The sequence below is a fragment of the Sinocyclocheilus grahami genome, unplaced genomic scaffold (assembly GCF_001515645.1).
Source record: "Sinocyclocheilus grahami isolate Dianchi unplaced genomic scaffold, SAMN03320097.WGS_v1.1 scaffold239.1, whole genome shotgun sequence".
NCBI classification, from domain to species: Eukaryota; Metazoa; Chordata; class Actinopteri; order Cypriniformes; family Cyprinidae; genus Sinocyclocheilus; species Sinocyclocheilus grahami.
In genome coordinates this window covers 1,014,487-1,028,448 of record NW_015505418.1, presented here as the reverse complement: position 1 = coordinate 1,028,448, position 13,962 = coordinate 1,014,487, and the positions used below count along the sequence as shown (strand labels likewise).

The 13,962-nt window shown below is 36.4% G+C and overlaps 1 protein-coding gene across 1 annotated transcript in view; it reads right to left on the bottom strand.

The window, feature by feature from the left end:
* ralgps2 (Ral GEF with PH domain and SH3 binding motif 2) overlaps positions 1–11,278 on the bottom strand; it is an 85,300-nt gene extending 74,022 nt beyond the window's left edge. The window contains exons 1-3 of the mRNA XM_016289046.1: positions 11,156–11,278; positions 10,911–11,015; positions 4,606–4,656 (exon numbers count right to left, since the gene is read on the bottom strand). Of these exons, the coding sequence (XP_016144532.1) occupies positions 4,606–4,656; positions 10,911–11,015; positions 11,156–11,212 (213 nt within the window). The 5' untranslated portion in view covers positions 11,213–11,278. The remainder of the gene's footprint in view (positions 1–4,605; positions 4,657–10,910; positions 11,016–11,155) is intronic.
* Positions 11,279–13,962: the final 2,684 nt, after the last annotated feature.

The window sequence follows — 13,962 nt, the reverse complement described above, 5'->3', positions numbered from 1 at the left end:
GAGAGAGCGAGAGAGAGAGAGAGAGAGAGAAAGAGAGAGAAAGAGAGAGAGAGAAAGAGAGAGAAAGAGAGAGTGTGAGAGAGAGAGAGTGAGACACATCACAGTGGAGTCAGCTGTCTTAACCGTGTACTGCAAACACATATTCAATACGGTGTCTGTCACGAGACTCTGTTCCCCTTTCGGGCTCTGTCTTTACATTTATTTTGAAAGATGAAGCTGGCGATTATGGTAAGGGACGTTACATTTCCGACGAGTGCTTGCAGTGTTCGGCCAATCACAATGCACTGGGTCAGCTGGCCAATCAGAGCAGACTGCGCTTGTCGGAAGGAGGGACTTTGTAGAAAACGAAGCGTTTGAGAGAGGCGGGGCATAGAGGACCTACAATAATGTAGAGTATTTGAAAAATAATGTGTTTTTTGAACATTAAAGCATGTCAACATATTCTGTTACACCAAATACACCAAATAATGATCTTTAAAAAAAGCATCAAATGATCCCTTTAATATTTTTAAATTGCTAAAATGTTCAAAAAAGCATCTATTATATAATATCAATTTCTGATGTCGCCAATAATGATGCACCGAAATTTCGGCTGCAGAAAATTAGTTCACCGCTCAGGTTTCACCATCACGTGGTGTGACCATAGACTGTATGTGACGCTCTGCGTAATACTGCATATTATCCCGCTCTATGCGTGTGCACTCCGCTCAGTCGCTCCACTCGTATACCGTTCATGCGAATCGGAACGGCAAAGTCCACTCAAAAATTGAGCCGACAGGAAACATCGATGTAGTACAGTATTGTTTCTGTCTGCAATAGCCCTACTGTTTTGTAACAGGGTGTGGTATATGGGCAACTCTGGTAACGCTGTAAAATAAAATAAAAACACTGAGTGAGCAAAAATTTGTGAGATAGCTAGTTATTAACATTTAATTTAAAAACCAATACAGCACACAAAAGGGATCCAAATCAAAGTTTTATTGGAAGAAAAAAAAAAAAAAAAAAAAAAAAAAGACACAAAAAAAAAAAAAAAAAAAAAAAAATCACAGTCCAGTTGGTTTGAGACTGGGAAACTGGACAGAAACAATCAAGTCAACCAAACACAGCAGGAGGCGGTGAATGGTCTACAATGCCAAAAACAAATCAACTCAGGACACCTGAAATAAGGTGAGCATCACTCATGAGCAGTGACCCTAGAAAACATCATTAATATGGCCTCTGACAGCAGAAGTTTGAATCTTTCCTAGTCCGTCACGCTTTGTACACCTGATTTTGCATCCAAACACAGAAGTCATTACAGACTCAGATGCCAATCATCTGAAAATTGTGTTGATCCTCTGTCTCGCATGCATGGCGTGACTGATTGACTGAACAAGAATGGAAAAGCTTTTAAAATAATATTTAACAATGTGTATTTGGCAACAACACACCATTGGATAAACATCAATCTGACATGCTAAATCTCCAAAACACGAACATGAACACTCAACTCCACCTGTTCTGCCGTCTATGAAACGTCTAAGTGCCAAGAGTAAAGCCGTCGTGACAGTCTCATATACGACATATCGGCCACGCTTGGAAATTCACATTTGGAAACTCCTGACCATAATTATGCAACCATGCGTTACATAATTACACCAAGCGCTCAGACATTTTCCAGTAGAGAATCGGTTTCAAACGACCTGTTAGCACCATTAAAACACAAAAACAAACTCTGATATGCATTCAACCACACAGAGAGATTTAATTCCCGGCAGTTGTCAGTAACGGGAGAAAAGCTGCCTGATTCCATGATAGGACTTCAAGAACAATGAAATTAACCATCAAACATATTCACCACGATTGTTCATCGGGAATGTACCTAACTTAAACCCGGCACCAACACAAGCGCAATCTCTCATGAGGTCACACTGGCAAACAGTGACTTAATGAGTCAGCAACCTGTGGAGGTAGCAGCTTAGCAACATACACAAACACAGATGTGGATATCCGAGCCAACACACACAGAGCTAAGTAAGTGTGCTTTCTGCATTGTGTCTCCAGCACCAACGACCACCAAGACGTGCCAATAAAAATAACTTCTGCTGAATCAAGTTCTCCATGTGTAACAAATCCGAGCCCCTAGTGTAGAGTTCAGAATCTGTGATGAGGAAAATCACCTACTGAGATATAACCAAACCAATCGCTACCCACTCTGAGAACAAAATAAAAGGTTAATGGCAGATCTCCGCACTGAAACACACAGCGTCTCCCTGACATGCTGCTTCAACACTAACTGCGGTTACTGAAACCACGCCTTCTTTCTTTGCGTGCACATTTGGGCCGCATTATGCAAATATTTCCACATAGTGAGGTAGATATGTGGGGGCGTGTTAGAACGAGCCGTTTTAGGGGGGCGTGGCAGAGTCTTAACTTTGATAAATAATATTAAGAATAAGAAAATATTTGAGACTTTAGTCTTTGCAACTTCAGGGATCTTATCTATGCACAATCAGCTTGTAACACTCCAAAGAGAAAGGAACACTTGAAATCGCATCATATGACCCCTTTAATAGTGGCTGGTTTCATAAATTAAATCAGTATGGCTGACAGTGCGAGTATGATATTTCAGTCAGCGACAGCCCTGTGAGTCCGTCACACAGGAATCACACAAAGCAATGGCTTTCAGCTAGTTTAACCAAGTAAACATTTGCACACACAAACAAATTTGGTTTGGGACTGACCAAAATAAACATTCTGCACTAAAAGAGAAAAAAATGCCTTTGGCGTGTAAATAAAAAGTTACTCACCAGTTGGCTGCTAACTGTGTTAGTAATAGCAACATCATGTTTTGAGCAGTCTTGACCTCACCTTTGTGAAGTGAGCAATTCAAATAAGAACCATAACCAGCTACCAAATAAAAAAGCTTCCGCTGCAACTTGCACATCTGCTATGTTCCAACAACTTCCCCTAAGCGAAGTTTTACCATCAGTGGTTTATCCATTCTTTTTTCTCTCTAATGTGACAACACTTTAAAGTCAACATGAAATGGAAACTGACCAACTTTTTTTCTATATCAGAGTGAGAAAGTCTATTGAATGAGGGGGAAAAGGGGGGTAAAAAAGAGAGTTTTTGTCCATGATTTTGTCCATCGGGAATTGACTGTAATTGTAGGAGAGCAAATGTATTTAGAAATAAATAAATGAATGAATTAGTGCTGGGCAACGATTAATCGCGAATAATCACATCCAAAATAAAACTTGAAATCGCATCATATGACCCCTTTAATAGTGGCTGGTTTCATAAATTAAATCAGTATGGCTGACAGTGCGAGTATGATATTTCAGTCAGCGACAGCCCTGTGAGTCCGTCACACAGGAATCACACAAAGCAATGGCTTTCAGCTAGTTTAACCAAGTAAACATTTGCACACACAAACAAATTTGGTTTGGGACTGACCAAAATAAACATTCTGCACTAAAAGAGAAAAAAATGCCTTTGGCGTGTAAATAAAAAGTTACTCACCAGTTGGCTGCTAACTGTGTTAGTAATAGCAACATCATGTTTTGAGCAGTCTTGACCTCACCTTTGTGAAGTGAGCAATTCAAATAATAACCATAACCAGCTACCAAATAAAAAAGCTTCCGCTGCAACTTGCACATCTGCTATGTTCCAACAACTTCCCCTAAGCGAAGTTTTACCATCAGTGGTTTATCCATTCTTTTTTCTGTCTCTAATGTGACAACACTTTAAAGTCAACATGAAATGGAAACTGACCAACTTTTTTTCTATATCAGAGTGAGAAAGTCTATTGAATGAGGGGGAAAAGGGGGGTAAAAAAGAGAGTTTTTGTCCATGATTTTGTCCATCGGGAATTGACTGTAATTGTAGGAGAGCAAATGTATTTAGAAATAAATAAATGAATGAATTAGTGCTGGGCAACGATTAATCGCGAATAATCACATCCAAAATAAAAGTTTGTTTACATAATATATGTGTGTGTACTGTGTATATTTATTACGCATATATAATTACACACAAATGCATGCATATATTTAAGAAAAATATATTATGTTTATAAATTAAATATATTTATATATAATAGAAATTAAATGAACAAATCTATACATGTAAATATTTTCAATATATATACCATATGTGTGTGTATTTATGTATATACATAATAAATATACACAGTACACACACATATACTATATAAACACAAACTTTTATTTTGGATGCGATTATTCGCGATTAATCGTTGCCCGGCACTAAAATAAATAATACAATTAAAATATACATATCATACATGAATCATGATATGTCATTCAATGTTTTATAAAAATAACAATAAAATTATATACATATATATACACATCAAAAATAACTCCATCATAATCAGCAACATACTACATATACTATACATGCTATATTTATATATATAAGCAATGATAATAATAAAACAACAATAACAATGATATTAATAAAAACAATGCAAACTCTCATTTCTTTTTTCCATGCACAGCAAATTTTCTTTATTCACCTGCAACTGGAAGGAGTGGCAAAGTGTAACATTTGGACACTGTGCATAAGTTAGCACAGTGCTATCATGAACAATAGACTTACCTCAGGTTGGATGGCTTTGAACACTGGAGCATCCATGAGAGTGATCTGACCCTGCAGGACAGCACAGACGACAGATCAGCACACAACATAAAACTTTATATGTTTTATATGACACTGTTGGCACCCATTTTTAATGGGTTTTAAGAGGAAAGTATTTCACTTAGGAATTTTTCTGTACTGTTTTTTTACTAGAGGTGACATAGATGTTATCTTTGAGATGTTGTGAAATACAGGAGAGTTTCTGTATTTATGGGCTTAGTTGAAAGAAGACTCTGTGTCGACTTCACTATCCACCCTAACATGAGAGCGTGTGAATGGTCTACACACTCTAACAGACACATGAATAATATATCATCTTCTGTCCACTGCTCAGTTGCCATTCACAAGACATTTTCCACTGATGCATGAACGTTGTGCGTGTGGAGAGTGTGTGTGCACATAAATAAAACACACTTCAGCACAGGCTTGAGACTTGGACTGGGATGATGTACTGTATATAGGTTAATGGGTTGGGCCATAAATAATAAAGCACAGAAAGAAACTCTGTACCCCAGATAAAGACACTTTCAAGCAGGCGTGTGCAGAATCAGGTCAGCGCATTTACTCGCATACTGGGGTTAGAAACACAGAGAGCGTCCCCTGGTGACACTATCAGATATGTCACATTTATTACACCGCTAATAAAAGCTTTGCTTGGCTTTGGACATCTGACTAGTATTTACAATCTAATTTTGCCTTTCGTAGCAGCTCAGGTTTTTCATTATTATAAAGCTGACAGTAACTGATGCTAAAAATCACCCAGATTTAAATGTTAACACTATTTTAGTATTCAGCATTAGGCTGGAAGAAGAAAAAAACATTATAATAAAAAAAATCACAGAAGATTATTTCCACTACAGGATAAAAAAATAAATGAATTTTAAAAGGGGATTGTGATTCTTTTATCTCAAAATTCTGACTTTTTTCTCACAATTGCAAGTTTATCTTACAATACTGATGTTTATTCTAAGAAATCTGAGACAAAGTCAGAATTGTGAGATGAAAAAGTTACAAATACTTTTTTTTTCCCCTTTATATATTCCACGGTGGGGAGGAAGAAAAAAACTGAATGTAAGAATTGTGAGATATAAAGTTAGAATTTGAATAGAAACTTGCAATTGTGAGAAAATTTGTCAGAATTGTGAGATAAGAAGTCACAATTGTCTTTTTATTCTTTATTTCATGGCAGAAATAAAAAAACTAAAATCAAAAACAGAACTGCAATATGTAAATTCAGAATTAAGAAAAAGAAATTCAGAATTGCGAGACATAAAAGTCTGAATTTTGAGCTCATATCTCACAATTCTGACTTTTTTTTTCTTCAAAAATGCTATAAAAATTATAAAAAGAAATAAAGAAATAAAAATCTGAATGGTGAGATGGACAGTCATAATTATTCTTTTTTTTTTCCGTGGCAGAAACGGGCATGCAAAAAAAGAAAAATGTACAGATTAAATTACAATTTTTATTTGATAAATGTAATATTGAGGGGGGGATCAGAAACTGATGTTTTTAATCACTGGAAGTGTGAAAATTTTCACTGCAGATGGCGTTGAATCGGTTTGCAGATCACGAGTATCGACCACACACGGCTTTTCTGTGACTCATTGGTTTCACAAGATGGATTGCGCCACTCTAAATTCTGTTAATGTTCTCCGCTCTCTTAAAAAATAAATGCTTTAGTGGGTAACTTTCTCCAGGCGGTCTGGTGTTACGTTTTTCTGCCCATCGCCCCTTAAATCGAATCAAAATCAAAGTGAATCGAGAGCCTGCAAGTCAGAACTGAATCAAATCAGTGAGATATACAGCCCTGCTTAGTAATTTGAGAGTGATCTGACCCTGCAGGACAGCACAGACGACAGATCAGCACACAACATAAAACTTTATATGTTTTATATGACACTGTTGGCACCCATTTTTAATGGGTTTTAAGAGGAAAGTATTTCACTTAGGAATTTTTCTGTACTGTTTTTTTACTAGAGGTGACATAGATGTTATCTTTGAGATGTTGTGAAATACAGGAGAGTTTCTGTATTTATGGGCTTAGTTGAAAGAAGACTCTGTGTCGACTTCACTATCCACCCTAACATGAGAGCGTGTGAATGGTCTACACACTCTAACAGACACATGAATAATATATCATCTTCTGTCCACTGCTCAGTTGCCATTCACAAGACATTTTCCACACATGCATGAATGTTGCGTGTGTGTGCGCATAAATAAAACACACTTCAGCACAGGCTTGAGACTTGGACTGGGATGATGTACCGTATATAGGTTAATGGGTTGGGCCATAAATAATAAAGCACAGAAAGAAACTCTGTACCCCAGATAAAGACACTTTCAAGCAGGCGTGTGCAGAATCAGGTCAGCGCATTTACTCGCATACTGGGGTTAGAAACACAGAGAGCGTCCCCTGGTGACACTATCAGATATGTCACATTTATTACACCGCTAATAAAAGCTTTGCTTGGCTTTGGACATCTGACTAGTATTTACAATCTAATTTTGCCTTTCGTAGCAGCTCAGGTTTTTCATTATTATAAAGCTGACAGTAACTGATGCTAAAAATCACCCAGATTTAAATGTTAACACTATTTTAGTATTCAGCATTAGGCTGGAAGAAGAAAAAAACATTATAATAAAAAAAATCACAGAAGATTATTTCCACTACAGGATAAAAAAATAAATGAATTTTAAAAGGGGATTGTGATTCTTTTATCTCAAAATTCTGACTTTTTTCTCACAATTGCAAGTTTATCTTACAATACTGATGTTTATTCTAAGAAATCTGAGACAAAGTCAGAATTGTGAGATGAAAAAGTTACAAATACTTTTTTTTTCCCCTTTATATATTCCACGGTGGGGAGGAAGAAAAAAACTGAATGTAAGAATTGTGAGATATAAAGTTAGAATTTGAATAGAAACTTGCAATTGTGAGAAAATTTGTCAGAATTGTGAGATAAGAAGTCACAATTGTCTTTTTATTCTTTATTTCATGGCAGAAATAAAAAAACTAAAATCAAAAACAGAACTGCAATATGTAAATTCAGAATTAAGAAAAAGAAATTCAGAATTGCGAGACATAAAAGTCTGAATTTTGAGCTCATATCTCACAATTCTGACTTTTTTTTTCTTCAAAAATGCTATAAAAATTATAAAAAGAAATAAAGAAATAAAAATCTGAATGGTGAGATGGACAGTCATAATTATTCTTTTTTTTTTCCGTGGCAGAAACGGGCATGCAAAAAAAGAAAAATGTACAGATTAAATTACAATTTTTATTTGATAAATGTAATATTGAGGGGGGGATCAGAAACTGATGTTTTTAATCACTGGAAGTGTGAACATTTTCACTGCAGATGGCGTTGAATCGGTTTGCAGATCACGAGTATCGACCACACACGGCTTTTCTGTGACTCATTGGTTTCACAAGATGGATTGCGCCACTCTAAATTCTGGTAATGTTCTCCGCTCTCTTAAAAAATAAATGCTTTAGTGGGTAACTTTCTCCAGGCGGTCTGGTGTTACGTTTTTCTGCCCATCGCCCCTTAAATCGAATCAAAATCAAAGTGAATCGAGAGCCTGCAAGTCAGAACTGAATCAAATCAGTGAGATATACAGCCCTGCTTAGTAATTTGACTTGTATTAAATAATCGTTAGTGTGAACAACGCCTTTCGTCACGTGAAGAGATTAGCCAATCATAATCCAGATCATCTATGTGAAGAAGTCTAAAAGGCACAGTAGCAAAAACAGTTTGATTTCATTTTGAGGATCATAAAGAAAGCAGTAAATGATCATGAAAAACTCATTACGAGTGTTTGTGGTGCAAGAAACATTGAGTAACATTATAAGCAGACTACAGGAAGAAATAAAATACTAAAATCAAATCAGTTCTCCAGCTGCGAGTGATTCGCCACAGATCGCGGCTTGATTAAAGGGATAGTTCACCCAAAAATGAAAATTTGATGTTTATCTGCTTACCCCCAGGGCTACCTACCTACTACTACCGCCACCTATCTCTCAAATGGACCATTGACACTCTATTTACAATCTCAATTAGGAGTGTCAATGGTCCATTTGAGAGATAGGTGCCGGTAATGCACTTATAAGTCTGCGATCCGCCATAAAGCACGAAGACGACGACGACGTCATGCGCCGGCTGTTGAGACAGTTCGGACATTGGGGTGAATCAGAGGTTAAAAAACAATATAAATACTGTTCAGTTTCTTGCACAGACCGATCGTTTCGTGTCTTTACACATCAATGTATTGTCACGAGCCGCATGGTTTAATTTGGTTTTGTTTGTGTATGTTTTTTTTACTCTCAAAGCCGTGATTCCCAATTCACCTCTATTATATGACTGACAGACTGCAACGGTTTGAGTTAAAAATCTTCGTTTGTGTTCTACTGAAGAAACAAAGTCACCTACATCTTGGATGCCCTGGGGGTAAGCAGATAAAAATCACATTTTCATTTTTGGGTGAACTATCCCTTTAAAGCAAGTATGCGTCAACAAGCAGCTGTGTATCTTTTCTTCAAGTTCAGAAGAGAGTTCAGCTGAGAGTTTCATTTGAAACAGAGTCCTTGTATTACCGGAGAAAGGAGAGCTTGATAGCCCTGCTCAGATTCTGGTGTTTAATTTAAACTCGCTGCCTGCACAATCGTCAGCCAAATAATCGTTAATTATTACTGAAACTGTACTGAAGTATTTACTACTCTCTCTCTGTGCTCATATCTCTTTCTGTTTTCCATGTGTTTTTCTAAGGTTTCTTTGGCTCCATTTACACCTGTTACCAGGGCCATTGCTACAAATCACAAGATACAAGAACATTTTTGTGGGTGATCACCCTCCTTCTCTTTTGAGTAGTTTATATCATAGAGGACTTTATTGGGCACCTTAATAATAGTATCTGGGATGGATTGGATCAAAAATCATATTTGGCAGTGTGATTACTTACTTATGATTGGACAACCTGAGGATGTTAAATGAATAATTTACCAAAAAATTTAAATTATGTAATTATTAACTCTCCATCATGTCTTTTCAAACCAGTAAGCAGTTTTTTTTTTTTTAGAACATTTTCATTTTGGAGTTAAATTTTCGGGCATGTGAGCAGTGAAGGACAAAAAAAGAAAAAAAATTATTAATATTTGACTATATAATAACAACAACAACAGCATAATAATAATTGCAGTAATATTGTACTGTACAATAAAAACAATGAATACTACTAATAATAAATATTATAATTATTATATTTTTATAATAATTATTCAAAAATAATATTTTACTTTTATTTAAATTATAACTTTTTTTAAATCAGCAAATAAATATTACTTTGGCAATAATATCACTGAACTGTAAATTAAAAGGCATTTATTCATAATAACAACAATACATATTATTATTATTCATACTCTATATACATCTTTATAAGAACAACAACAATAATTTTCGTTTACAGAACAACAGTTAAATTACAATACCAGTATTTATGGCTGTCTTAATTTCTTTGCATTAAACGTTAAACTAAATTAGGGGTCTCCAAACTCGCTCCTGGAGGGCCGGTGTCCTGCAGAGTTTCGCTCCAACTTGCTTCAACACACCTGTCTGGAAGTTTCTAGTGTGCCTAGCAAGACCTTGATTAGCTGGTTCAGGTGTGATTGATTCAGGTTGGAGCTAAACCCTGCAGGACACCGGCCCTCCAGGACAGAGTTTGGAGGACATTGCCAAACTATATTGTTTCTGAAATTACATCGTTTTAACACAAGTGATGAGAATCCGAATATATTTTTTAATAATAATATTGCTTCAACACACCTGCCTGGAAGTTTCTAGTATGCCTAGTAAGAGCTTGATTAGCTGGTCAGGTGTGTTTGATTGGGGTTGGAGCTAAACTCTGCAGGACACCGGCCCTCCAGGACCGAGTTTGGAGACCCCTGAACTAAACTATAGAGATTTTATACTGATGAGAAACAGCACAGAGACCTTAAAGCTTCTCTTGGCGACAACAGATTTATAAATCATTTGCATTACAAATTCAGTGAAGAAAAAAAGAAAAACTGCCTTGTGTTGCGTATTCAAATCGGTAAGTTGCTATCTTTTAGAAACAGGCATGTGATCAGCTATGGGCAAGAAAATAAGGAAAACCTGTTTTTTCCCCATTCAATATGCCTGCTTAATCTGGGTCAATGAAAAGTGAAAAGAGTGCGAATACAACACACAAAAGGCCTCACGCACACCGGGGGAAGTTTGACTTACTGCATATTCCTCTGGCGTGACCTTCAGCACGTCGAACACCACAGCGTCAAAACTCTTGAGCTCTGAGGGGCCCTTCTCACTGAGGGACTCAGAACTGCTGCTCCTCTGGAGGAAACAATGACAGGATAGGCAAAAGACGAAAACACACAAATGAGTGAAAGGAGGTTTTTATCATTTGATTACTTTATAAAACATGCAGGGTGAAGCAGGCAAACAGCACGTGTTTAATTTGTGTGTTTCCTGACCTCTGAGGCCGGGGTTGTGAAGGTGGAGACGCTGGGCTGGCCATTGGGGACGTCCATTATTACCAAACCATCAGACACTATGGAGCTCACTCACCATCGTCATCCTCTCAGCTCGCCTGTATGGCCCCCTGCACACACACACACACACAAACACAGATGCATTACAGGTAAGTTCAGGCATGGATTTTGGCTTTGGTGATTCCTAAATACACAAAACTGGTAAAAGTACAGTGTTTTCTAAATGACTGCAAGCTGCTCAGATCCACGGGCTCCATAAACCTACCCAAAACTATAGTACTCCCACTTCAGTGCTTGGAAAAGATTGTGTTGAAATATTGTTTTTCATTAGCATCAAACATGATGATTCTCATTTATGCCAGAAAGGTCCAGTTTAGCCTCCTCTCTCATTCATCAACAGCACATTCATCCAGCAGTTGAGAGCGAGACAGACAGTAATGTTCTTCTGGAAAATGCTCTTTTTCTGTGGTCTAGAGTCCTGCAGTGATTTTAGTTACACAACCTCTCATGGGACGGTGCAGTTATGATCTTTCCTTTTTGTATGAAGCTCCTGACTGTGGATTTATAGCGGCTTTAGCGATGTTTTAGCAATGCTTTCCAGTCAAGTGCATCAGCAAATCCTCGTCTTAGAGCCTCTCAGAGTCGTTTTGGCCAGGGATTTTGGATGGGAAAAAAAGATTTATAATGCTCCAAGACGACTCGGGTCAAGATTTACGTTTGCTTTTAAGTCAATTATCATCAAACTCACAGATAATTTACTTTTTCAGACAGATGACATTCTAAACTCCATCTAAAAGTATTTTAAACAGATTTTTTTTTTTGCTTACTATGCATGCAGCTTTTATAACTACATGGAACATTTGCACTTTTAAAAAGAATATTCCAGGTCCAGTACAAATTAATATCATATTATAATCATAAATGGGGCCAATATTTGGCGTGTTTAAGAACAGAAATGTTAAGAATATTGTTATATAAAAACATGTTTTTTTCTGTTAATGTTTGTTTTTTGAGCTGTACAATTCTTCTTGTCATTTTGACGATCATTTTAAAGGTTTAAAAAACGATTAAAATTTTTTTTAATACAAATCAACAAAACTCAAAATGAAATAAAAATAAATTAAATCTAAACCGCAATACTTAAAAAAAAAAATCAATGTGACAAAATAACAAAAAGTACAATTAAAATGGAAGCCGAAAATATAAAAGCTAATTTAAAATATTAATAAAAACACAACAGTAAATTAGGGATGCACCGATATGAAAATTTTGGCCGATACCGATAACCGATTATTCTTTATTTTTGAAAGCCGATAACCGATATGTTGGCCGATAAATCTATATCCAAATTGTTATATACTTTTTGAGAGCCTGATTACAAAAAAGTAAATAAATAACTAATTCAACAATTTGTGTGAAAATTGTATCAATTTGTGGCAACATTTCATTTTCAAACTAGAGCATTATTTGATTATTTGTCATTTATTTTCATCATTTTTATGGTTATTGTAAGGTTTTAGGCATCACAATTTATTGTTCAAGTGTTACAGTTACACAACTGAAACAATGAGCATTTTATGTTTATAGATTGGCCCCAATCTCTTCCATTATAAGTGCACTGTAATCCAGATTTTTGCTTTTTTTTTTTTAAATAAAAATAGATTTTTGTACTAATCAACAATATTCCACAAGTGCAGTTGAGTTGTTTGTCACACCATAGAATGATTTAAAATGAATATAACACATTCCTCACCTCTAATTATCGGCCGATACCGATATGGTGGCCGATATATCGTGCATCCCTACAGTAAATAAATAACTAATTCAACAATTTGTGTGAAAATTGTATCAATTTGTGGCAACATTTCATTTTCAAACTAGAGCATTATTTGATTATTTGTCATTTATTTTCATCATTTTTATGGTTATTGTAAGGTTTTAGGCATCACAATTTATTGTTCAAGTGTTACAGTTACACAACTGAAACAATGAGCATTTTATGTTTATAGATTGGCCCCAATCTCTTCCATTATAAGTGCACTGTAATCCAGATTTTTGCTTTTTTTTTTTAAATAAAAATAGATTTTTGTACTAATCAACAATATTCCACAAGTGCAGTTGAGTTGTTTGTCACACCATAGAATGATTTAAAATGAACATAACACATTCCTCACCTCTAAACCACACAGGTGTTGTTAAGTTGTGGGTGTGTTGTTAATCTAAAGTTTTAGTGAAGCGATGTAACCGTAGTACACTACTTCCAAAGAACAACGTGCTCAGCGACGTCAATAAACGCTACGACTGTGGGCTTCACTATCAACACACTGCTGTCAACATTTGGTTACACGTGAAACAAAAGCAGGTGTTCAGACAGTAATGGGACTGACAATGACAGCATGTGTGTGTGTGTTTTGCTCTGAGAGTGAACAGGTGCTATACATTGTTAGTGGACAAATTCAATTAAACTAGTCGTGAGAGGGTGAAAGGTGTGTTTAAAGGAAAATTTGCTTTCTCAGGAGGACCCAAAGAGGCCATAGTTTGAAGAAACACTCATAACCCTGACCGTGTATCAATGAGAAAGCCACTAGGTGGTGTTGTACATCTGGAAACAACAGCAGCTGCGTGTGTTTGTGGAAATGGGCTGCAGCTGAAGTTTCAGAGAGTTCAGTCTTGGGTCATTAGAGAGGATTGTTTCGGACACTACAGACACCAGACGCCACCCACCACATGGCATTGTGGGACGAGCCAGATGCAAAGCAGGATGTCATGCTTTCTTTCCCTGACGTACA